We start from the raw sequence: 26375 nt of genomic DNA on the forward strand, positions 1-26375 counted from the left end.
TGTCTCCTTCATTATAATACCTGGTATGCACATTTCAAAAGTTTATATATATTGGCAACAAAACTTCCAAAAAGTTTACACTCACAGTATGTAGGAATTTCTGAAAATGCGAGATTATGCTGGCATTCTTTACCCAGAAGATAAACTGAGAAGGTATAACTGGCCTGAATTATTTATCCATCCACAGAAATGGTGAAACAGGCAAGTGAGGAAAGCCGTATAAGGGATGTATATACAGTTCTGCCTAAACAGGAGGTGAACAAGGACATTCCATTTCTGATAATCACAGCAAAGTACTAAATGCCAGAGAGCACCCAGGATCTAGCTGGAGTTGAACATACTTCACAGAACAAACCAGACTCATGGTCAACAAGCCCCAGGGCTGTGGTCCAGGAAGGGGCAGGTTAAGTCACCAATCTTAAACTGTCAGGCCTACAATTCATTTCAAGAGGGAAAGTAGCTTCCTTCAGCCTTTAAATAAACAAAACGAGCAGTACAAGCCATACAAGCAGTATAAAATGAGTGTATGATGCATGTTTTTCTTTGTCCCCTGAGTCACACTGTATAGATGACACTCAGTGTTGACATACTCGTGAGTGATTAGACTCCTTTTTGCAAATGCTGTACACTATCACTTTTTGAGAATAGATTTGGCGGGTCTGAAGTTATTTCTCTTTAGGTCTTCGGCTGTACTCTAATAACCTCAAATTCACAAGGTGTGTGGGATTTCCCTACAGCTCAAGGGAATGGAGAGAAGGTGGGACGTGTGGTCTTTCCTCCTCTGCCTTTCTCCAGCCCAACTTCCCTGTTGGCGATGTCACAATTTCACCTGCCTTCAGTTACTTTCTCCTGTGGCCAATTTTCTCTGCTTACCCTCCTAACCATGACCCATTCTCCCTTTTTAAAAATAAAATAGTAATTTATTATTTTAAGTAAGCTCTATGCCCAACATGGGGCCTGAAGTCAAGACCCCGAGATCAAGAGTCACACATGCTTTTCCCACTGAGCCAGCCAAGCACCTTGACCTACCCTCCCTTAATGCACAGTATTTATCACACAGTTCTTACAAAATTTGCAAATACCTGAGGATTTAATAAAAAGGAAAATTTTCCACCATTCTCCTTAATGTCGTTTTGCAGTTTTTTCTTCTGTTGACGAGGTAGGTGCTTGACTTTCAAACAGAAGGTACAATTTGCAAAGATCCTCACAGTCATCCTGTAGGAAAAAAAGTTTCAAGTCATGGTTTTAAAAGATTCTCAATTGAATGTTACTGAGCCATCAAAAGGAATGAAATCTTGTGATTTGCAATGCCATGGATGGAACTAGAGGGTATTGTGCTAAGTGAAATAAGTCAGTCAGAGAAAGACAAACACCATATGATTTCACTCATATGTGGAATTTAAGAAACAAAACAGAAGAACATTGGGGAAGGGAAGGAAAAATAAGCTTAAAACGGGGGGGGAACCATAAGAGACTTTAAAAAAAAAGATTTTATTTATTTATTTGAGAGAGAGGATCTCCAGCAGACTCCACGTGGAGCACAGAGCCCAGTGCAGGTCTTGATCCCAAGACCCCAAGATCATGACCTGAACCAAAACCAAGATTCGGATGCTTAACTGACTGAGTCACCCAGGCGCCCCAGCCATAACAGACTCTTAACTATAGGGAACAAACTGACAATTGCTGGCAGGTGGGGAGATGGGGTAACTGGGTGATGAGCATTAAGGAGGGCACTTGATGTAAGGAGCACTAGGTGTTAGATGCAACTGATGAATCACTAAATTGTACTTCTGAAACTAATAATACAGTATATGTTAATGAAATTGAATTTAAATAATAAATAAACAAACCACATTATGATAAAATTCTGGTGAGTCTGTGGGAAAAAAATAAAGGATTCTCTTTTCAGTGAATATAAAAGACAGTGAATTCAGAATTGTTCTATATGCAAACTATGGGAAGCTGGGCATTATTTTAAAAAGACAAATTGCAACAACTTTTAACTACAAAAATTGAACAATGATCAAACTTGCAATAAGTATGTTGGTTTTAGAATCATTTCTAGCTTCATGGCTGATACTATGGCACTCCAAAATACTTTGGTATAAGCTCATACTATACATCTTAATGAAAACATATAGATTTCAGTTCAGATCAGTGTGTGGTTTAAGAACATAGAAGCACTGATAGGTCATAGGAGAGGGAGTTAAGATGGCGGAGGAGTAGGGGACCCCTTTTTCAGCTGGTCCCGAGTCGAGCTGGATAGGTACCAGACCATCCTGAACACCCACGGAATCGGCCTGAGACGCAGGAAGATACATCTGGATCTCTACGAATGAACATCTCCAGTGCTGAGTATTGAGGTACGAAGTGGGGAGCCGTGAATCCGCGCACAGATATAGCAAGATAAAGGGAAGGGGGAGGGAGCCGCTGCGTTCGGGCACCGGGAAGCGGTAGCCACCTGCACTGGGGAGCAGGCTGACTCAGGGACCAGCACCCTCGAGAGAGCAGACTGTGACCATGAGCCGGGGAACGCGAACAACCAGTCTGAGAACTGGAGCTCCGGGGTGCGTGTGAACCACACTGAAACAGAGCTCCAGAGCGTGTGCGGGGGGCGGGGGCAGCTGGTGGCTGGCGGTGTTAGAAACACAAAGGACAGAAATGTGCCGGCCCTGGAAGTGAGGGCTGGGATGCCAGCTGTGCGGCGCACAGCCTGGGACGCTGTAGGGTTTAGCAGCACCAACAGAAACACAGTTAAAGTCGCCAGAAAAGCCCAGTGGAGAGCAGACTGCAATCCCTCTGTTCTGAGACGGAGGCTGGGATTCGGCCACTGCTGCTCTGACTCTCAGAAGAGGCACAGCAAACCGCCAGGGAAAGCCGCCAGGGAACAAAAGCCTGGAAATACCGGCTCAGAGAGTGCCCATCCCCATCCCCCCTCACAGGGGACGCGGAGACTCTACCCAAACAGGGTTGCCTGAGTATCGGCGCGGCAGGCCCCCTCGCCCAGAAGGCAGGCTGAAAAATCAAGAAGCTAACATCTCTAAGGTCCCTATAAAACAAGTGCACACTGCCTGGGTCCTGGTCAATAATTTGGTCTCTGGGCAACCCCACAACCTCTCCTCATCAGAATGACGAGAAGGAGAAATCCCCCCCAGCAAAGAAAAGACAATGAGTCTGTGGCCTCTGCCACAGAACTAATGGATATGGATATAACCAAATTATCAGAAATGGAGTTTAGAGTAACAATGGTCAAGATGTTGTATAGACTTGAAAAAAATATTAACGAAAATATTAACGAGAATATAGAATCTCTAAGGGCAGAAATGAGAGCGAATCTGGCAGAAATTAAAAATAGTATGAATCAAATGCAGTCAAAACTAGAGGCTCTGATGGCCAGGGTAAATGAGGCAGAAGAATAAATTAGTGAATTGGAGGATGGGTTAGTAGAAGAGAAAACTAAAACAGAAACTTGGCTCAAAAAAATCCAAACTCAAGAATGTAGGTTACGGGAGATTACTGACTCAATGAAACGTTCCAATGTCAGAATCATTGGCATCTCCAAGAGGGTGGAGAAAAACAGAGGTCTAGAAGAGATATTTGAACAAATTGTAGCTGAAAACTTCCCCAATCTAGCAAAGGAAACAAGCATTCGTGTCCAGGAGGCAGAGAGGACCCCTCCCAAGCTCAACCATGACAAACCTACGCCACGCCACGTCATAGTGCAATTCGCAAATATTAGATCCAAGGATACAGTATTGAAAGTGGCCAGGGCAAAGAAATTTCTCACGTACCAAGGCAAAGGTATCAGAATTACGTCAGACCTGTCTACACAGACCTGGAATGAGAGAAAGGGTTGGGGTGGGGGCATTTTTAAAGCTCTTTCAGAGAAAAACATGCAGCCAAGGATCCTTTATCCAGCAAGGCTGTCATTCAGAATTGATGGAGAAATAAAGACCTTCCAGAATCGCCAGCCAATGACCAATATCATAACCATGAAATCAGCCCTACAGGAGATATTAAGGAGGGTTCTATAAACGTAAAAAGGCCCCAAGAGTGATACAGAACAGAAAGTCACAATCTGTAGAAACAAAGACTTTACAGGTAACATGGCATCATTAAAATCATCTCTCTCAATAATCACTCTAAATGTAAATGGCCTAAATGCTGCCATAAATGCCACAGGGTTGCAGATTGGATAAAAAGAAATGACCCATCCATTTGCTGTCTACAAGAGACTCATTTTGAACCTAAAGATACATCCAGACTGAAAGTAAATGGATGGAATACCATCTTTCATGCCAATGGACCTCAAAAGAAAGCTGGGGTAGCAATTCACATTTCAGACAGATTGGATTTAAACTAAAGACTATAGTTAGAGATACAGAAGGGCACTATATTATTCTTAAAGGATGTATCCAACAAGTGGATATGACAATTATAAATATATATGCCCCCAACAGGGGAGCACCAAGATACACAAGCTTACTCTTAACCAGAATAAAGAGACATATAGATAAAAATACGTTAATAGTAGGGGACCTCAACACTCCACTATCAGCAATAGATAGATCACCTAAGCAGAAAATCAACGAAGAAACAAGAGCTTTGAATGCCATACTAGACGAGTTGGACCTCATAGATATATAAAGAACACTACACCACAGAACAAAAGAATACTCACTCTATTCTAATGCTAATGGAACATTCTCAAGAATAGATCATGCTCTGGGTCACAAAACAGGTCTCAACTGATACCAAAAGACTGAAATTATTCCCTGCATATTCTCAGACCACAATGCTTTTGAAATTGAAACTCAGTCACAAGGAAAAATTTGGAAGAAACTCAAATACTTGGAGACTAAGAACCATCCCGCTCAAGAATGACTCGATAAACCAGGAAATCAAAAATCAATTTAAACAATTTATGGAGACCAATGAGAATGAAAACACAACGGTCCAAAACCTATGGGACAGTGCAAAGGCAGTCCTAAGGGGAAAATACATAGCCATCCAAGCCTCACTCAAAAGAATAGAAAAATCTAAAATGCAGTTCTTATATTCTCACCTCAAGAAGCTGGAACAGCAACAGAAGAACAGGCCTAATCCATGCTCGAGAAAGCAGCTGATCAAAATTAGAGCAGAGATCAATGAATTAGAAACCAGGAGCACAGTAGAGCAGATCAACAGAACTAGAACCTGGTTCTTTGAAAGAATAAATAAAATAGACACACCACTGGCAAGACTTACCCTAAAGAATAGAGAAAGGACCCAAATTAATAAAATTATGAATGAAAAGGGAGAGGTCACAACCAACACCAATGAAACAGGAAGGATCATTAGAAACTTTTATCAACAGCTTTATGCCAATAAATTAAATAACCTGGAAGAGACGGAGGCCTTCCTGGAAACCTATAAACTACCAAGACTGAAACAGGAAGAAATTGATTTTTTAAACAGACCAATTAATTATGAAGAGATTGAAAAGGTGATTAAAAACCTTCCAAAAAACAAAACGCCAGGGCCTGATGGATTCCCTGGGGAACTCTACCAAACATTCAAATAAGAAATAATACTTATTCTCCTAAACATATTTCAAAAAATAGAAACAGAAGGAAAACTACCAATTTCATTCTATGAGGCAAATATTACTTGGATCCCCAAAACAGGCAAAGACCCCATCAAAAAGGAGAATTACAGACCGATTTCCCTCACGAATATGGATGCCAAAATTCTCAACAAGATCCTAGCTAATAGGATCCAACAGTACATTAAAAGGATTATCCATTATGACGAAGTGGGATTCATCTCTGGGATGCAAGGGTGGTTCAACATTCGCAAATCTATCAGTGTGATAGATTATACCAACAAGAAAAAAGCCAAAAATCATATGATCCTCTCAATAGATGCAGAAAAAGCATCTGACAAAATACAGCATCCTTTCCTGATTAAAACCCTTCAGAGTGTAGGGATAGAGGGTACATTCCTCAATCTCATAAAAACCATCTATGAAAAGCCTACAGCAAATATCATTCTCAATGGGGAAAAGCTGAACACCTTTTCCTTAAGATCAGGAACACGACAAGGATGTCCACTCTCGCCACTATTACTCAACATAGTACTAGAAGTCCTTGCAACAGCAATCAGACAACAAAAAGGGATAAAAGGTATTCAAATCGGCAAAGAAGAAGTCAAACTGTCTCTCTTCGCAGATGACATGATACGCTATATGGAAAACCCAGAAGAATCAACCCCCAAACTACTAGAAGTTATAGAGCAATTCTGTGATGTGGCGGGATACAAAATCAATGCTCAGAAATCAGTTGCATTTCTATACACGAATAACGAGACCGAAGAAAGAGAAATTAGGGAATCCATTCCATTTACAATAGCACTAAAAATCATATGTTATCTTGGAATTAACTTAACCAGAGACGTAAAGGACCTATATTCTAGAAACTATAAATCACTCTTGAAAGACACTGAGGAAGACACAAAAAGTTGGAAAAATATTCCATGCTCATGGATTGGAAGAATTAACATAGTTAAAATGTCCATGCTACCCAGAGCAATCTACATTTTCAATGCTATCCCGATCAAAATACCAATGACATTTTTCAAAGAACTGGAACAAACAGCCCTTAAATTTGTGTGGAACCAGAAAAGGACATGAATCGCCAAGGAATTGTTGAAAAGGAAAAACAAAGCTGGGGGCATCACAATGCCAGATTTCTTTTCTTTCTTTCTTTCTTTTTTTTTTTTTTAAAGATTTTATTTATTTATTTGACAGAGAGAGAGACAGCCAGTGAGAGAGGGAACACAAGCAGGGGGAGTGGGAGAGGAAGAAGCAGGCTTCCAGCAGAGGAGCCTGATGTGGGGCTTGATCCCATAATACCAGGATCATGCCGAAGGCAGACGCTTAACGACTGAGGCACCCAGGCGCCCCACAGTGCTGGATTTCAAGTTGTACTATAAATCTGTGATCACAAAAACAGCATGGTACCAGCACAAAAACAGACACATAGACCAGTGGAACAGAATAGAGAACCCAGAAATGGACCCTCAGCTCTTTGGGCAACTAATCTTTGATAAAGTAGGAAAAAACATCCAGTGAAAAAAAGACAGTCACTTCAATAAATGGTGCTAGGAAAATTGGACAGCTACATGCAAAAGAATGAAACTTGACCACTCTCTCACACCATACACAAAAATAAACTCCAAATGGATGAAAGACCCTGATGTGAGACAGAAATCCATCAAAATCCTAGAGGAGAACATAGGCAGCAACCTCTACGACATCAGCCACAGCAACCTTTTTTATGACACATCTCCAAAGGCAAGAGAAACAAAAGATAAAATGAAATTGTGGGACTTCATCAAGATCAAAAGCTTCTGCACAGCAAGGAAAGAGTCAAAAAAACTAAGAAGCAGCCCACGGAATGGGACAAGATATTTGCAAATGACACTACAGATAAAAGACTGGTATCCAAGATCTACAAAGAACTTCTCAAACTCAATACACAAGAAACAAATAAACGAATCATAAAATGGGCAGAAGATATGAACAGACACTTTTCCAATGAAGACATACAAATGGCTAACAGACACATGAAAAAATGTTCAACATCATTAGCCATCAGGGAAATTCAAATCAAAACCACACTGAGATACCACCTTACGCCAGTTAGAATGGTAAAAATTGACAAGGCAAGAAACAACAATTGCTGGAGAGGATGTGGAGAAAGGGGATCCCTCCTACATTGTTAGTGGGAATGCAAGTTGGTACAGCCACTCTGGAAAAGAGTGTGGAGGTCCCTTAAAAAGTTAAAAATTGAGCTACCCTATGACGTGCCATTGCACTACTGGGTGCTTACCCCAAAGATACAGTGAAGAGAAGGGCCATATGCACCCCAATGTTCGTAGCAGCATTGTCCACAATAGCGAAATCGTGGAAGGAGCCGAGATGCCCTTCAACAGATGACTGGATTAAGAAGAGGTGGTCCATATATACAATGGAATATTACTCAGCTATCAGAAAGAACGATTTCTCAACATTTGCTGCAACATGGACGGCACTGGAGGAGATAATGCTAAGTGAAATAAGTCAAGCAGAGAAGGACAATTATCATATGGTTTCTCTCATCTATGGAACATAAGAACTAGGAAGATCGGTAGGAGAAGAAAAGGATAACGAAAGGGGGGGTAATCAGAAGGGGGAATGAAGCATGAGAGACTATGGACTCTGAGAAACAAACTGAGGGCTTCAGAGGGGAGGGGGTGGGGGAACGGGATAGGCTGGTGATGGGTAGTAAGGAGGGCACGTATTGCATGGTACACTGGGTGTTATACGCAGCTAATGAATTATTGAACTTTACATCAAAAACCAGGGATGTACTGTATGGTGACTATCATAATAAAAATATGATTATAATAATAAAAAAAACATAGAAGCATTTATCTAACTAAAAATTAATATTATGTGGTACTGAAACCACAGATTTTTATATATAATTCTATAAAATCAAAAAGACCCATTAGGCCCATTAGTTATATGGGTTTCTGTTAAGCCATTCTAGAGAAAAATTGATCAATTAGTAATAAAAATATACAGCTTATATTTAAATGGAAATATATTTGTATTTTAATTTAATTTATTTTACTGTCATATTTTCCCACTTACAGAAAAGAATTACTTCTAAGAAAAACAGGTATATTTTGAATGGAAAGAAATATATAGGTACTTAATAAACTAATAAATGGTGAGATACTGGATTTAAGTCATAGTAGCTATTTGTCAATTTTATTAAACTGGAGTCATCTCTAAGAGGTTCCACCAAATAAGCTGGTGTTTCCTGGAAAGTGGCTCCCAGGTCTGAGTAAGGCAGGTAGTTGGCAGGCACCTATAGGGCCCAGCCTCCCAACCACGTGCCCAGGGTTCTTGTTCCTCCTTCAGCTCCACCTGGTCCTGAAGTGCTCAGTTCTCCCAGGCTGGAGTCCCCACTCTAGTGTCCTTGCCTGAGCAATGGTGCCCATTCTTCAAGACCCTGAATGAAGTCTATATGAGGATTGCCCCTAATTTAGGACAAAATGCCCACTGCCTTCCCATTGTGTGCACCTCAGGCACCCCAGATTTGCCAAGTCTACAACCTTGGCCTACCTCTGTTCTCCTCTTTGTAAGTGGCTGCTGGGTGTTGCTGCCTGCTCAAGCCACTGGGTGCTACCTGTGATTTCTCCCCATCTTACCTCCTTTGGCCATCAGCATTTCCTTCTCAGAGCAGGTGCAATCAATCCATTTTCCTCATCTCTGTCACCCTGGCCCCCCCATCAGTAGAGACCTAACTTCCTCTCCCACTTCTTCTCCTCTCTGCCTCTAAGCTCCTCTACACTGTAGCTTGGGTAAAGTTTTTTTCTTTTTAATTACATTTCAAGTGAAATTCAAATTTCTTACCATGGTTCAAGGCCTCGCCTCTCTCCACAGCCTCCTCCCACACCTCTCTTTCACTCTGTCCTTGTCACACTGGCTTTTTCTCCAGGTTGGAAAAACTCCAAGTTGGGTCCTCAGGGCCTTTGCACATGCTGTTCCTTCTCCCTGGGACCCTTTTCCTTAGCCCCACTCCACACTTAGGACCTAGAAATATATGTCCAGTAAATGAACAAATTAGGGGTTCGCATTTTTTTTCTTATGATGTCTGGTTAAACTGAAGTCTCTTGATCTAACTCTGCCTTTCCATAGCATTAATACTTACTAATTTCCTATGTGTTGATTATCTTTTACATTTGAATTGATTCATATTTACCAGGGTTTATAGATGGGAGAGATGCTGATGGATACCATGAAAGGTATCACACTGTTATTTAGATTAATCTATCCTGTTTTAACTTCTGACAGTAAACAAACAAACAAACAAAACACTAAATTCTATGAATCTTTAACAACGTTCAGGACAGTCTCTACATAATGTACCCTGCCTACGTTGGACAAGGAAAGCTAAAGTGGGCATGGATACTCGAATCCACCTCTCCAGATCTGTCCTGGGTGTGTTCTTAAGACCTCTGACCTGGTCTTTTAAAAAATGCTTTCTAATAGAAAAGTCATTCATGCTCATCTTGGAAAATTTGGAAAATTCAGAACTACACAACAACAGCAAAATAATCTCAAAACCTAGAGGCCATGTTAACTTCTTTGGCCTTTTTTTCCAGGCTTTTTTTCTATGTGTATGTACTGTAGTGGACTGTCTTATTATCGAAATTGAAATCACACCATGTTCACAATACCTATCTTGCATTTTATGTCAGCATTTTGTCTTTAGCATTAAATCATTAATTATTCTTGGAAAACATTTTTAAAAGAGGCTATCTTAGATATGTATCATAAATGAACTATTTCTATTATTGGGCAATCAAATTACTTCTAAATTTTGGTATCAATAACAAAGCTATAGGGACGCCTGGGTGGCTCAGTTGCTTAAGCATCTGCCTTCTGCCTTTGGCTCAGGTCGTGATCCCAGGACTCCTGCATTGGGCTCCTTGCTCAGCAGGGAGCCTGCTTCTCCCTCCGCCTGCTGCTCCCCTGCTTGTTGTGCTTGCTCACTCTCTCTCTGACAAATAAATAAATAAAATCTTAAAAAAAAAAAAAAAGCTATGGGGGCGTCTGCGTGGCTCAATTGGTTAACTGTCTGACTCTTGATTTTGGCTCTGGTCATGACCTTGGGCTCCAGGATCAGCTCAGTGGGGAGTCCGCTGAAGATTGTCTCTTCCTTTCTCTCTGCACTCCCCCCCTCAAATAAATAAATCTTTAAGAAAAAAAGCTATGATGTACACCCTTACATGTAAATCTTTGTTGTAATTCCAATGATTGCCTTAGAAAACAGTCCTGAAATCCTAAACAGTACTGAGTCGAAGAGCTTAAATAATTTTTATTCTTGTTAAATTATATTACTTTTCAGTTTTATCTAAAATTGTATTACTTTTCAGTTTTGCTTAAATTTCCTAGGAAAGTACTATGAATTTGTCTTTCCTAACATAACTTCTCCCCCAAAGTAGGTTAACCAGTATGAAGAAAAATAAAGAACACGTACAGTGCTGGAAATGTTCTAAACTAGATTACGGTGATGATGCACAACTTATTAAAACTCTTTGAATCATACAATTAAAATGGGTGAATTTAATGATATGAAATTTTATCTCAGTAAAGTTGTTTTGAAAAAGCACTTATGATCCCTCCATGGAGAAACAACTCCACTGTTTTGATATTTTTCAATATCTTTGATATTATTCTTTCCTGTATCAATATATTTTATAAATTATTTTAATAAAAATATGTTATTTGTGAATATTATTGAATTTTACAGCTAGTTTCTTTTATGTAACTTTTAATGAGAATTTGCCCAATTAACACTAAATAGTCTTTGAAAATATTCGTAGTGGCTATGTGTAATTTAACTTTCCCCCAAGTCATCAGGTATTTGGTTACTGAAAATTGTTCATTATTATAAATACACTTTGAGGAAAATGTTTTATACATATTTTTTTGGCCAAATCTCTGTCACTATTTCCTTAGAATAGATGGTCAGAAGTGGACTTACTGAGTCAAACAGTATAGATATATTTTAGCCTTTATTTTGGTGGTAAAATGTGCGTCACATAAAATTTACCATTTTAACCATTTTTAAGTGTACAGTTCAGTGGCATTGTTGTGAAAACAAAGTATAAACAAACATTTTAAACAACTCTCTGGCCCATTCTTAACAGCTGAGGCCCTGTAGGAGGTAGTGAAACTAGCACTCAAATACTGTGAAATCTCAAGTCAGGCCTTGACTTCTGTCTTCCTACCGATTGTAGGAAGTGAAACTAACACTATTAAATTCTGTGAAATCTCAAGTCAGGCCTTGACTTCTGTCTTCTTCGATTGTATATGGAGTCTCTCTTAAATGTGTGGCCTCTCCTGGCTAGTAGCTTTCTTTCTTTTTTTTTTTTTTTTTTAAAGATTTTATGTATTTATTCGACAGAGATAGAGACAGCCAGCGAGAGAGGGAACACAAGCAGGGGGAGTGGGAGAGGAAGAAGCAGGCTCACAGCAGAAGAGCCTGATGTGGGGCTCGATCCCATAACGCCGGGATCACGCCCTGAGCCGAAGGCAGATGCTTAACGGCTGTGCCACCCAGGCGCCCCCTGGCTAGTAGCTTTCTTAAACATGTGCCACCAGTCTCTCCCTCCTTTCCAAGCTTCTCCTAAACAGTCAGCGTTCATTCATGTGGTCATCAGAGCTTATTGTGCACATATGAGATTTCGGAGTGTCTTCCATCCAAGAGGCCCTGTGTTCTGCTCACAGGACAAGAGCACACACATCCTCAGCTCCCGAGGAACTCCCTGAGCTCCTCCTCACAAATTCCAGCTACTCTCTCCGCAACATGCACATATGGAGAGTAAATTTTTCCTTTATCATAACACTACACTTTAAATATTTTTATATCTTTATTGTTATTTTGCAATCCAGAATCAAAAGTTTGAACATTCAGCAGCGCTGTTATTCTGGACCAACTCAGTCCTCCAGCTGAGTTACTGGGCATTCCCCGCATAAAGTATTTAACGGATTTCCAAGTTTTCAACTTTGATCTTCAACATGCATATTGAATATTTCTGCCATGGCGTTCCTAATTTTGAGATCTGATTACATTCCCTGATTATTCACCAAAATACTGTATTTTTTTGAAAAGTTTCCTTTTCCAAACCTAACTTTAAAAATACGCCATTTGAAGAGGACAGGGTGTCTGCCTACTGGAAGCAAGAAAAGTTCTGTTGCGATCTGCTCATTTTCCCTGAGCCCAGGGCGCGCCCAGAGACCGGCTCTGAGCACCAGCTCCCGGTGGCGGCCCCACCTGTGTCCTGTCACTTGGGCCGGCGACCCGCACGAGAACACGCCAACTCCCCCGACCGCGCGAGCTGCAGGGGCGCGCCTCCAGTCCCACAGCCACCAGCGTGGTAAAGATAGCTCCGCAAGCACGGCCAGCGGCGGCACAGAGGTGAGCCCGCCTCTCAGGCACGGGGGAGTCGACGCGGCCACCTCCCGGCCCGGACTACCCCGCCAGCCGACGGGGCCCGGCCTGGGCCGGGACTGGTGATCTAGCCAAGGCGCCCACGCACCTGCCGGGAGCCGGCCCACTCCAGACGCTCGCTGCTCCTGGCGCTCCACGCTCGGGGTTCTCCTCGCGTCTGATGCTCGGGTTCCCGACGCTCCCCGCGCTCCCCGCTCCCAGAGCCCCCGCACCAACTGCTTCCGGATTCCGGGCTCCAGGCTCCCAGCGCTGACCCGAGGCGCGGCCACCGCAGGCACTGCCTGTAAGAGCGCTGCCGGAAGCCCGCCCTCGGCTGCCTCCCGAGGCCGAGCCCTGTGACCCACACTGAGTGCTGTCTAGGGAGGATTGAGGGGCTGCCCCGGGATTAGGCATTGGGCTCGGGTAGGGTTTCTCTTCCGGGATCCGACTGAGGATTCAGGATTTTTTTTTTAAAGATGTTATTTATTTGAGAGAGATAGCAGGGGGAGGGGCAGAGGGAGAGGGGGAGAATCCTCCAGCGGACTGCCGGCTGAGCGTGGAGCCCACGGTGGGGCGTGAAGGGACACAATCCCAGGACCCCGCGATCATAACTTGAGCCAAAGTCGAAGGCTTAACCAACTGAGCCACCCAGGTGCCCCAAGGGTCCAGGATTTTTTCAGTTGCATCTTTCAGGCAGGATTTGGCCAATGAGTTAACTCCGAAGTTGGACTTTGGTAAAAGTGGTGGATGGTGCTGCCATTTAACTAAGAAGTGAGAGTAATTCCCGGAAGCAAGTAAGAAGCAAATTCCGGAGGGTTTGAGAATGGAGAAACAGGAGGTTAAGATAATGAATTTAGCTGAAGACTTCTTGAATTTGAAACTTGTGGTAGTGTTCTCAAGTAGTTATAAATATAGATCTGCCATTCCAGAGAGGTGGGGGCTGAAATTCATTGAGTGTGGGGGTAAAATAATAGGAAACAATAAAATTCCCCAGATACTGAATTAAATGAGAATAGAAACGATGTAGAGAGGGTATGGATTTGAATTCTGATTCTACTATTTATTACTCAGGGGATTGTGGACAAGGTACTTTACTGGGGCTCCTGGTTCATCATTACCTTTTGGGTGGTGTAAGAATCAGCTGAGGTGCCATCAGCAAAAATGGTACAGTAGGGAGTCCCAGGGTCCATCCTTCCCCAGAAACATTTTTAAAAACTGGGCAAAAACTATCAGAAACTACCTTATCAGAACACAGAAGATAGTCAAAGTTTACAGCAAACAAGTAAATGTGTAACAAGGAAAAAGGCCACTGAAACAAGGTGGGAGATGTTTACACGTTTTCACTTACTCTAGCTCCATCCCCTTTGCCAGCCCTCATTCCCAGTTTGGATAATCTGGCTCTGGAGGGAGCAGAGACTTTGTTTTAAGGAATTATGTTTGTTTTGACCTGTGTGGGGGTTCCGGGAAGGACTGATATGATGGGTTTACCTTTGTTTTCCCTAACTCAAATGTTCTTAGGGCAGAAAAACAGCTACTTAGGGGATGTAATGTTCAAAAACATTGAAAGGCATAAGAACAAATTCCTGCCTGGGGCAACAAAACCCAAAAAACAGTTGGGGCAAAGAACAGGCTGAAGGCCTAGGAGGAAAAGCATGAGAAGAAAAGCCAGGAGTGAGATTTTTTAGACCAATAAGATCTAAAAGACAAATATAGGACATACAATAATCACATAATACATATTCTTTTAAATGAACATGAAACTAAGATATGTCACAAATTTTCAATAAATTTAAATAATCGAAATCATACCAAATACTTTCTCTGACTTCAGTGGAATGCAATATAGAAATAAGGGTTATAAAAGAATCTATGAACAATGTACATCAACAAATTAGATAACCTAGATGAAGTGGAGAAACACCTTAGAAACACACACAAACTACCACCACTTGCTTAAGAAAAAATAGAAAATATGAATAGATATAAGATATTGATTGAATTAGTAATCAAAAACCACCCAACGAAGAAAAGCCCAGAATCAGCTGGTTTCACTGGTGAATTCTACCAAACACTCAAAGAAGAATGTGCCTGACACATAGGAATTACTCAATATTTTGGATATGGATATTAGGATATGCAAACTGGTAATTTTCATATTTTTGGAAAGTAAATGGGCTGGTTTAAAAATGTGTAAGAAAAGCAGGGGCGTCTGGTGTCTCAGTATATTAAGCAGTGACTCTTTATTTTGGCTCAGGTCATGATCTCGGGGTACTGGGATCAAGCCCCACCTTAGGCTCTGCATTCAGCAGGGAGTCTGCTTGAGCATTCTCACTCTCCCTCTGCCCTTCTCCCTGCTCGAGTGCACTCTCTCCCTCAAATAAATACATCTTTTTTTTTTTTAAGATTTTGTTTATTTGAGAGAGGAAATGAATGGAGGAGAGGGGTAGAGGGAGAGGGAGAAGCAGACTCTCCAATGAGCAGGGAGCCTGACGATGCAGGGCTTGATCCCAGGATCCCGAGACCATCCTTGAGCTGAAGGCAGAGGCTCAACCTACTGAGCCACCCAGGTGCCCTGATAAATAAATCTTTTTTTAAAAATGTGTAATAAAAACCTAGAGAATGCTTTAAAAACCATCAGGCAATTACATAAAAATCTCAACTATTATGTTCAAGAAGAGGGTAACAATATAGGTGTGACAAATATAGTATTGCTCTGCTATGATCATAGCAGTGATTCAGGCTAGAATTCTCCTTTATTGTGTATTCAACATTATTGCTCAGACATTGCAGAAGGTAGTGGATGTGATAATCCCTTTGTTATTTCGACTAATAGGTTTCCATGATCTTTTGCTGCAAGTCCAGTGCACCAGGAATAATTTTATCTTTATTAAAACAAGATTTTTTAAAAAATTGTCTTTCAGCATCCAATATGGTTGATAGAAACTTCTTTACTGTGATAAAATTCTAGAAATCTTGAGTTTGGGTCCTTGGTGAGGAACCCCCTCTCCTCCCCACAGATAAGTGGGCTGTGGGGTTTCTTGCTTTTGCCTAGAGGCGAGGTACTTTAATCTCTCGGTGTTATCTCCTTATCCTGCTAGAGTCATCCTTTCTAGCCTAGATGATGCCAGCATGGAGATCATTCCTTGACCAGGCCTACAACTCTGTCTTCCCTTGACAGAGCAGTCTCTACTACCACCAGTCTAACAGTGAAAACTTTTCAACTCTCTGAACATCTTTCATAACCAGATCAACTATGTTAAAATAATATTATTACCAAATTACTTGATAATAATATGCTATTATTTTGTATCTTACAAAACCATTTGACATGATCTGTAGAGGTGGGCTTTGGCAGACAAAATGAGCTCATCAACAGTTGAAGTCATGACAAAAATGAAAGCACCTTGATGGATATGTTTATGGTATAGATTGTGGTGATGGTTTCATGGGTGAATACTTACCTCCAAAACTCAACAAGTTATATACATTAACTATGTAGAGCTTTTTGCATGTCAGTCATACCTCAAAAAAATGATTTTTTAAAAAGTGAAAACACCTCCTGTTCATTAAATTTTTACTACAAGGCAAGTGTTATGCCAAGTTTAATATATCTTCTTTAATAGTCTTGATGAATCTATGAGGTAGGTATTGTTGTTATCATCCCCATTTTTCAGATGAGAAGACTGAGTTTCTGAGAAGTTGAGTGCTAAAGACTACACAGTGTTTTGTAAGTCATCAAGCTAGGATTTGACTGACTGGTAAAAAAAATAAGTAAAATTTGACTGACTCCAAAGCAGGAGCTCTTAACCATTATAGTATAGTGCCCTCTTGCCTTCTATGATGGCATAAAGGATTGTATCAGAATGGATAATTTGTGGTTGAAACCCCTGGATGGGAACTCTTCATCTCATTTTTCTCTACATCAATACTTGAATATGCAACAGGATGGGAGTAGCTGATGAGGTTGAATCTTTCATTGTCCGGCAGAATAGAAGCTGAAAGTTCCTCCTTACCTGGGCTACAGGTGAACACTTACACATTAGAACCTTAATTTAACAACTGGTTAAGACTTGAGTGTGGAAAAAGATCCATTTATTCAACAAACAAGCAAAATGGTACTACATACTACATTAGAATAAAGATACAGTCATAAAATACAGGCACACAATTAGAGGATATTGTGACTATCTGAAAAGATAACACAACATTTTAACATTTTTCAAGCCAAAGGTCCATTATAAATGAAGAAGAGCATTTGGATCTTCATAAGGCATCTTAAATAGTTGTGTGATCTTGGAGGTCTTGGGCTTCGGTTTCCTCACCTAGAATGAAAAAAAAAAAAAAAAAGCAAATCCAAAACCTTGCTTTAGGGAGAGTCTATTTTTGAAGTAGGTAGCAAAAAAATTTGGGGGGGCCAAATTTCTGTGACAGTGTTTTTAAATTATCTTTAACCAGTGGTAGTTTATTTAAGTGATTACAGTGGTTGTTATAAACGGCATTTTTTTTTTTTTTTTTAACAAATTTCACTTGGCTTACTGGTAATTTAAACAGACACGAAACCCGGTTATGTATGCTACGGTAAGTTGCAGCGCAGTGTTTTCCAGCTACACAGCCCTCTGTGGTGGCAATTAAGAAAACATTTCCTGAATTTTGCACTTTTAGTGCTTAAAGAGTTTTAACATCTAATGGACACGCACAGCCAAACCATGTATTTTTTGGCTGCACGAGAAATGATGAGTGATGACTATTTTGGGAGTGAATTCTCACCTGGTTACTTTTCCCTGAAGAGTGCCTGTGAGCACTGTCAAACCCAGGCAAATCCGAAAACGAAATAGACTCACCTGAAGGAAAAAGCCCTGCTCTGCCCCCATAACCCCTAAAAGCGTCCATCTGTACCCTGTTAGCTCTGAGTCTCTTGTGTCCTCTGCTTTTCTCTGAACATCGAGATTTCTCGCAAAGGCGCTCTCCTTAGTTTCCAAGGCGGGGCCCGGGGGGGGGGGGCGGTTCGGTCTGTCACGGAAGTTCACTCTAGGAACGGTTTTTCCTTCCCGCCCCGCCTCCCGCCTACTCCGGTCACTAGCCCGCGGCCCAACAGGAAGGCGCTTCACAGTGAATCCCTTAGGTAACGTCCGCCCCTGTGATCCCTCTGGGAATGGTAGTTTACGTGGGTCCCCCAGTGCCCGCACGTAAGTGCAGAGGGGTTGCTGGTGGAAACTACATTTCCCAGGAGCCCTCGGATAAGGGGGGCGGAGCCGTCCCTGGGGGCGGAGCTCCAACCCTAGGTGGTGATTGTGGCGCCTCATTCATAAATGCAGGGACGGTTCTTGCTCTGGTTTGAGTGGACTGAGAGGCCAGGGGACGGCGGAGCGGTAATTTGTGGATGAAAGGAGCGGGGGAGCTGGTGTGGTGGCCGCCCTGCATCTAAGAGTGTTGGCGGGACGTGGGAGGGACCCGCTCCGGGCCTCTGGGGCTGGCTCGGCGGGGCGCGGAGGGAGCGGGACGCCGGGCGACCGTGCGGTGGCGGCCAACATCAGTTTTGTGTCCTAGCTTAACGCTGTTTTGTAGGGAGCCTGCCTTTCAGGGACGGTCACCGCCTGTGGTTTTGGCTGTACTTCAAGCCGCTGTTTAGAAGCGTAGGAGACACAATCGTTCGAAAAGAAAGTGTAAAGTGGCGTTGCTTTCTGTCCTTATTAAGGGCAGATCGTCACCGACGATCATCAGTCAAGAGCTGTCTTTTAAAGCTTTGCTGTGGAGTCGTGGTTTCCAAGAACATGTATTTTGGGAGACTGATAAATCATCTCCCAAATGAACTAGTTATACGGTCGGAGGGTGACTTTGAATTAACTGTGTCCACTTTCCCCTTCAGGATGCAGAGAATTTATTCTCCCAAACTACTTAAAGAATGTTTACATAGCACTGTCTGGAGGTTTCGAGGCTGTGAATTTGTTTCAAACAGATTTTGATATCTAAAAAATCCTAGTCCACATGATAATCCTTTCTAGACATTTTGCTATATATATGTTCCCTTTAGCAACATACATATATGTTCCCTTTATTTGCCTGAATATTAATAATAAATCGCAGATTAAGGTGAAACAGTATTTTTATTCTTCATGCTGACAGTAAATACACTTTGAGGATCATATTCATGAAATTAAAATGAAGGGATAGAAGTGTTTGTTTTAAGTGTAGTTTGTTTTAAGGTGTTTGTTTTAAGATGCAGATGTCTTGAGTGCTGCAACACAACGATAAGGAACTCAATCTAGAGAACTTTTCTAGTTTTTGATGTTACAAAATAAATAACTTTGTAGCTTGTCTCCTTTCTAAATTTGGATTTCAAATTTTCCTGCTAAAGTCTTTGAAATTTAACATAGATTACTTGGTTTTGATGAAAAGCTGTTACCTTTCGACTCAAAAATAATTAGAGTTAGTTTGCTTAGAACAGATTTTTAAAAATTATTCAGCAATAACAGATATTCGGTAAACTGCCTTAATCTTAAGTGTACTACCCAAATGTATACACCCGTGTAATCACCACCAGGTAAAGATAATAACACTCCCTATCAACCCTGAAGGCAGAAGCCTCTTCTCAGTCAGTCCAACCCCGGCTACCTAGATAACCATGAGTCTGACTTCTGTACTTATAAATTTATTTTGCCTATTCTTGAACTTCCTATTAAATGGAAATACAGTGTGAATTTGTTGAGACTTGGACTCAACATTACTCATCCATGTTGTTTGTAGCGCAGTGTTTTTAAATATGTGAATAGCTGTGGATCTCAGACTGTGATACCAGTGAGAAAAATCACACTGTCACTTTGGCCTTTGCTTAGTGAATAGTTTGAAAGCATTCCTTTTGTCCTATATTTCTTTGAACAGTTCTACAAACTGGTGATTCAGAGTATTTGTATATGTGATTTAACAACTGTACCCATGACACTATTTCAGGATTCTGCTTCAGAAAATGTAGCACAAGTATTTTCAGTATATGTCATTACACTCAGTAAAGCAACAAGGGAAACAGCAGTCTCTTGTTTTAAAATTCTATTAAATCCGTTTTAATAAAATGACCCCATCTGTCTTTCAGTTCTTCAGTCATATTAGCTACTTTCAAGTGCTAAATAGCCATATGTGACTAGTGGCTACCATAATGGATAGTACAGTTCTAGGTAATTGTACTTTTTTGTCTGATTTCTTATAAACTGCTTTGCATTTTGCCTAAGTCAATTTAACAATATATCTTGTATATATTCAGGACTCCCCTATCAGTACTTAATAAGCTTACTTGGTTCTCTGTAACCCTTGTATAATGTGAATACTGTAATTAGCTGGTCTTCCCTTAATAGACATTTAAGACATTAATCAGTTTATTACAAATGTTGTGAACTTGTGCCAGTATAGCACAAAATGCCTAGATGTGAAATTGCTGAGTCAAAGTTTCTGTGCCTTTACAGTTTGGATCAATATTATCAAATTGCCCTTCAAAAGGTTTTACCAATTTACATTGCCAAGTAACATTTTATGAAAGAGTTCTTTTCCATACTGGGGTTTAGCAATTTTTGGTTTTTGCCAACCTGGTATGTGAAAAATGGCATGTCGTTACTGTTTTAATTTCTATTCAATGGAGTGATGATGGGCATTTTTTAATGTTTGGGCATCTGTATTTCTTTTTCTGCTTATATCTTTTTTTTTTTCGGGTACTAGGTACAAAGCTAAATACACGTTTGCCTCCAAATTGCCATTTTTCATTTCCCTTTGGAGATATCTATTTATCTATCTATGTATCTATCTATCTTAAGTCTAGAATTGTATCTGAAAAATAGTGTGAATTTCATTTCACTTTGGTACTAGATTTTCTCCTTTCTCTCCTCAAAGACAATGCTATAGTAATTCTTTGCTTTCTCCATCCTCATTAACCTACACACATGCTTTTATTTCTCCTGTCTTAAAAATCTTTCTTCGCCGTGCTTCCCTGCGCAGCTACTGTCCTATTTATTTCCTTCCCTTTATAACAAAACTCCTGGAAAGAGTTAGCTAGCCTCAGTTTCTCATTCTTTCATGTATTCCCTCCAACCAAGCTTTTGCAGTCTTCCTCTTCCCCAAGTTGCTGTCATTGAAGTTATCATGACCTTTATTTTGCTCAGTTCCAAGGTCAGTTTTCAGTTCTCCTCACCCTTCATCTATTAACAGCATTTAACAGATCTTTCTTCCTTGAAACACTTTCTTCACTTGGTCTCAAGAACACCATACTTTCTACATCTTCTCTTTTTTGTCTACCCCTAGTCACTTAGTGATCTCACCCAGTGTCAAGGCTTTAAATATCACCTATATGCTAAGGATACTCACATTTATGCTTCACAGCCTTGACCTCATCCATGAATCCCATTCTCGTGTGTCCAACTGCTTATATGATGATGACTGGAACACCTGTTAGGCATCTTAAAATGTTTGAAACTCAGGGGTGCCTGGGTGGCTCAGTTGATTAAGTGTCTGCTTTCGGCTCAGGTCATGATCTCAGGGTCCTGGGATGGAGCCCCGCATCAGGCTCCCTGCACAGTGGGAAGTCTGCCTCTCCTGCCCCTCCCCCCGCTCATACTCCCCACAAAATAATAAAAACTTAAAAAAAAAAAAAGGCCTAAAAAAATGTTTTAAATTCAACTCTTGATCTCTCATTCCCCCAAAAATGTTTCATCTCTAGTTTTCCCCATTTCGGTTAATGGCAACACTGTTCTTCCAGTTGCTCAGCCAGAAAATTTTAAGGAATGAAGGGGAGGACCCTGTTGACCTCTGGAGGTTTGGTAGACAATAAAGGAAGAGTCATAGGTAATACAGTGAAATCATATGAGATTCAGAATTCAGTGGTTTTTCCAGGCTCAGTGGTACAAAGTATGGGCTCTATAGGAAGAAGTGTTCTCAGGAAGGTGAGAGAGGAGGTTGAGGATAATAGGAGATCTTGCTGGTGATGGACTTTGGGGCTGCGTGGGCATTGGAGATGGAATAAGGCATGTGCATGGACATCAGAGTGTTAGAGATAAAGGGTGGCTTAGGAGCCAGGTCCTCCTCTTGGTGACTGATGTAAATAAGTCTAAACACATAACAAGATTAATCCCAGGGAATTCAAGATAGATAGTGGTGATGAGACTGTAAGAATTGGTGGGGGGGATCCTGGGAGTGAAGGTTTTCAATATGAAGCCCGGGTCTTATTCTGCCCCTCACAGCTGCACCACTCACTCCTTGACCTCCACCAGGTCCTTGAGTTTATCTCCTAGAGGAGGACTCCCTGTCTACCCTCTGTAAACTTGCAAATCTCCTTCCCCCACATCGCTTTTATTTTTCTCCTTAGCATTTATTACTGTATAACATACTGTATAATTTACTTTTATATGCTTTTGTATTTCTTCACTAGACTGACTTATTAACTGCTGTATGCCCAGTGACTAAAATAATATCTGGCATAGAGTAAGAACTCAACGAATGTTAGTTGAGTGAAATCAGTCATATGGAGGAGGAAGAGCTTATCTTCTGTGTGATAATGCCATTTAAGTTTATTGCATGGTGACTGAATTACACTACGAATTTGGTTATTTTAGAGTATGATTCATACAAAGTAGCTGTCCTATCATGTGAACTAATGTAATTTTGTTGTTGAACATCGAATGACCACAAATAATACTTTATACTACTGAATTTATTTTAAATAATAGAATCTTAGTTCTGATTTAATTTTAACTTAATTTTAGCAAACATTTATCGAATTTCTCCTTCTGCCAGGAATGGATGGTGCTAGGCATGGGTGAATATACAGGTGACTATATCTTCAAGAAACTCACAGCCTGGTAGATTATGAACAAAAAAGCAGAGTACCACTAATACTGAGATGAATGCCAAAATAGTGATGTCAGAGACCTCTAGGAATACAGATGAGGAGGGTCTGCCTGCTGGGCAATGGGCGAGAAGGGGGTTGAGGGAATAAGGGAAAGTGAGAAACAGTGCCGCTGAAGCCATGGGGGCGGTGGTGACTCTTGTTCTGTAACTAGGGAGAACATGGGTTCCCCAGTTGGGCAAAGAAGCCATGTTGGACTACGGCCAGAAGCATGAAAGTGTTTAATATAGGTAACATTTGATAGTTATAGTAATTGAATAACATTTGATAGTTATAGTAATCAAATAGTTATAGAGTTTTAGGTCGACTAATTTAGCCCTTGTATAAAATTCTCAGTAAGCAAATGATTAGATCAGAAGGGAACTTAGGTTTTTGATTTGCTCAATTTGGATGTTTTTAAGACTTAAAAGAAACCACATAGCTTAATGCCCAACTGCTTTGCTGGTTGAAGTCTTTTGTATTTGAAATATTCAGTAGATTTTTGTGCTGATTCAAGTTTTGGGTAGAATAGCTTTAACCAGTGCTTTTTGTTGGCATCTTCTTTCTACAGGTTTTGGAAATTAGTAGCTCTTCTAACTTTTACATTATTTAAATATAATATTATCATTGGACTAAAATGTTCCTGATGCCAACCTCTTCTGAGTTAAACAGTGGGCAGAGCTTCTTAACCCAGTGGATGACCAATCCTTCTCGGGCTGGGGTCATCTTAAATCGTGGATTTCCTATTTTGGAAGCAGACGAAGAGAAGCGAGCAAATGTGAACATTTCTACCAACCTTCCTGTTAAAGCCACACATTTTGCAAATAGCTTCAGCTTTATAAGTGAAGAAGATTCACTTCACGAAGAACAGAAGTTGGAGTCTAACAGCCCTTATAAACTACAATCAAATAAATCTGAAACACATACAGTGTTTCCTTTAACTAAAGAAGGACCGCAAATAGTGGCATGTCAAGATGCTCCTGGACACCGGGAAGACAACAAAAATGACTTTATCTCAGATCTTTCCAGTGAATGCAAAGAAGTGGCTTATAAAGACCCACTTTTTAAAAAGCTTGAACAGGTACAACAGGATTTGGCCTAATATGTATTTGCGTTACTGCAAGTTTCTGTTGATGATGAAGTCACCTGTTCAGGGCCTCTTGTTTCTTCCCTTTTACTGTAAAATCCTCAAAATACCAAATTTTGCCTTTTGTCTAATGTGAAACATTAACACAGGTTTGGTATGTAAGATACAGCACTTGAGGTAACAGTGTCTTTAAGTTTCTGTTTCACTTGGTAAAAACTAAATTAGAAACGGTTGATCAAATATTAGGGGGAAAATGGATCATAAATGTACTGATACCTATCCTATTTTAAGAATCCATGGATTCATATGACTTTTCTGTTTCTTAGTTGGGATGGTCGATATGGTTTCCTTCATTAAAAAAATAGGATTTTGGAGTTTTGGTGGCAGACGTAGTTACTTAGAAATCTCTCTTTGAAACTCCTGACGAGAGGTGATATGGAAAGGGAGATGAGAGGCATTAAGATAAATATAAGGAGCAAAGAGCCATAAAGAAATGTGAAGTTAGTTTAATCAAATTAATTTTATGTTTAAAAAGCTGAAAGAAGTACAACAGAAGAAGCAGGAACAGCTGAAGAGGCAGCAGTTAGAGCAACTACAAAGACTCATGGAAGAACAAGAGAAGCTGCTTACTATGGTGTCTGGGCAACACACACTCCCAGGTATTTTTTGCTTACATGGAGCCTTCAGTTAGTCTAACAGTGGACAGTTACGTACATTTCTCACCTTTAGTTGTCTAACAGGTTATTTCTCCCGTTGCTCTATCATGTTGTAAACTCCAGTTTCGTTAGGGGCCTTGAAGAGAACTGTGAAATGATGGTAGTGTTTTATAATTGCAACAAGTGGGAGCTGTGCCATTCTGGAGCATGTGTACCCTGCTTAAAGGCATTCATATTTATTTACAATAAAATTTTAAAAAGACGTAGCAGAATAAAAGGTCTAGAGCCAAATTTGGCCCAGGGCTACTGGCTTACAATCACTGCCTGAAGAATAAAACACTCCTCAGGGTCATAAAGGTAAATATGTGTAGAAGCTATTCTGCTCAGCAAAAGAACCATACCAAAAATGTTTTCTGTGGTGGTAGCTGACAGAATTCTTTTGTTGTATGCTAGAACAATTCAAAGAAAGAATAATGTGCTTATCAGGAGAAAATAAACCTGCTGAAATGTGATCTGGAGCAGTGGTTTTGAAAGTTGTTTGACCGTACTGCATTATAACAAAAACATTTACACTCATAATTCCAAAGAGATTTCATAAATCAGACCTTATTGGTGTGCCTGGCATGTAGCAAGGATACTTTCTGTTTATTTTATCCTATTCTTGGTCATTAAAAAAAATGCCAGTCATGATTCCGATGATAAAATTACTAATGGATTGTGACCCACAGTTTGAAAAACAGTGATCTGGAGCAATGTGTTTGCTTCTTGGTGCTCCCTTTTAATTAAGTGATGCATTACTGATCCAGGAAAGTGCCTGTTCTGTTCAGAGGTTGCGCTGAGCATTGAGAATACAAAGAAGAAAAGACATTGGCAGATGAGTATGCAGAGTGTAGCTGGGTGGGATTCGGGGAGTGGTAGTGGTAGTGATGAGAAATGTACCACACGACTGGTTTAAGGGAATACGATGTTTATCTTAATGAATTTAGAGAACATAGTGTGTGTCTTGAAATAGTTGAATGGTTCAGGGTTCCTTTATGGAATACATAAAGAGGATAATCAAGATCATTTAAATAACAGCCTGTGATATTTTTTAAGGTAGAAGTAGCACTATGGTAGAGCAATAGGGAAGCAGATTTCAAAGTTCTTAATATAAGAACTAGCCCCATTCGGTTATGGAACTTTGCTTTTAGGGCAGTGGTTTTCACAGTTTGGTCTCAGGACCCCTTAGCACTCTTAAATTGTTGAGGACCCCAGAGAGCATTTATTATATGGCCTATAGCTGTTGGTATTTACTGTATCAGAAATGAAAATGGAGAAATTTAAAAATTAATTCACTTAAAATAATAACCAGTTACAGTATTTTTTTTTAAATGAAAAGTCTTTTCTAAAAAATTAGAAGAATGGCATAGTTTTATATTTTTGAAAATCTCTTTTAACTTCTGGCTTAAAAGACCTCAGCTGATTCTCCTATCTCCTTCTGCATTCAGTCTCCTAAGTTATATTGTTTTGGTTGCAGTATATGAAAAAAAATTCAGCTTCACATGGATGTTTAATTAGAAAAAAAGAGGAATACTGTGATAGCCTTTTCAAGTAATTGTGGTCATTTCTTTGATATTGTATCCAGACCTGACAAGTGGCCATTTCTTAGTGGCGATCCACAGTATGGAGTCTGGAACCATATTCATGCACTTTTTTATACTCTATTACATAAAATATATTGGAATATCTTGGCTTTTTTT

The 26375-nt window shown here is 40.4% G+C and overlaps 2 protein-coding genes and 1 long non-coding RNA gene across 6 annotated transcripts in view; 1 reads left to right on the forward strand and 2 right to left on the reverse strand.

Moving 5' to 3' along the window:
* The window catches only part of PARP4 (poly(ADP-ribose) polymerase family member 4), a 128022-nt gene extending 114795 nt beyond the window's left edge, over window positions 1-13227 (reverse strand). Inside the window, exons 1-3 of one of the 2 annotated variants that reach the window (XM_057309855.1) lie at window positions 13141-13227; window positions 9446-9625; window positions 1083-1215 (exon numbers count right to left, since the gene is read on the reverse strand). In XM_057309855.1, the coding sequence (XP_057165838.1) occupies window positions 1083-1214 (132 nt within the window). In that variant the 5' untranslated portion in view covers window position 1215; window positions 9446-9625; window positions 13141-13227. The remainder of the gene's footprint in view (window positions 1-1082; window positions 1216-9445; window positions 9626-13140) is intronic. The other variant, XM_026492939.4, reaches the window with a different exon arrangement.
* Window positions 13228-17106: 3879 nt separating this feature from the next.
* On the reverse strand, window positions 17107-18058 carry LOC130543270 (uncharacterized). Of its 2 annotated transcripts, none has more exons than XR_008958489.1 (2): window positions 17873-18058; window positions 17107-17353 (listed from the first exon to the last, which is right to left on the reverse strand). It is a non-coding gene; the product is annotated as an uncharacterized LOC130543270 (long non-coding RNA). The 2 variants fall into 2 exon arrangements; XR_008958490.1 differs by having other exon boundaries at window positions 17799-18058.
* Window positions 18059-18291: 233 nt separating this feature from the next.
* Window positions 18292-26375, forward strand: part of CENPJ (centromere protein J) — a 59461-nt gene continuing 51377 nt past the window's right edge. Inside the window, exons 1-4 of one of the 2 annotated variants that reach the window (XM_057309865.1) lie at window positions 18298-18400; window positions 20119-20200; window positions 23465-23974; window positions 24516-24639. In XM_057309865.1, the coding sequence (XP_057165848.1) occupies window positions 23531-23974; window positions 24516-24639 (568 nt within the window). In that variant the 5' untranslated portion in view covers window positions 18298-18400; window positions 20119-20200; window positions 23465-23530. Of the gene's footprint in view, window positions 18401-20118; window positions 20201-23464; window positions 23975-24515; window positions 24640-26375 lie in introns of both variants that reach the window. The other variant, XM_044381681.3, reaches the window with a different exon arrangement.

Source organism: Ursus arctos, unplaced genomic scaffold, assembly GCF_023065955.2.
Source record: "Ursus arctos isolate Adak ecotype North America unplaced genomic scaffold, UrsArc2.0 scaffold_10, whole genome shotgun sequence".
NCBI classification, from domain to species: domain Eukaryota; kingdom Metazoa; phylum Chordata; class Mammalia; order Carnivora; family Ursidae; genus Ursus; species Ursus arctos.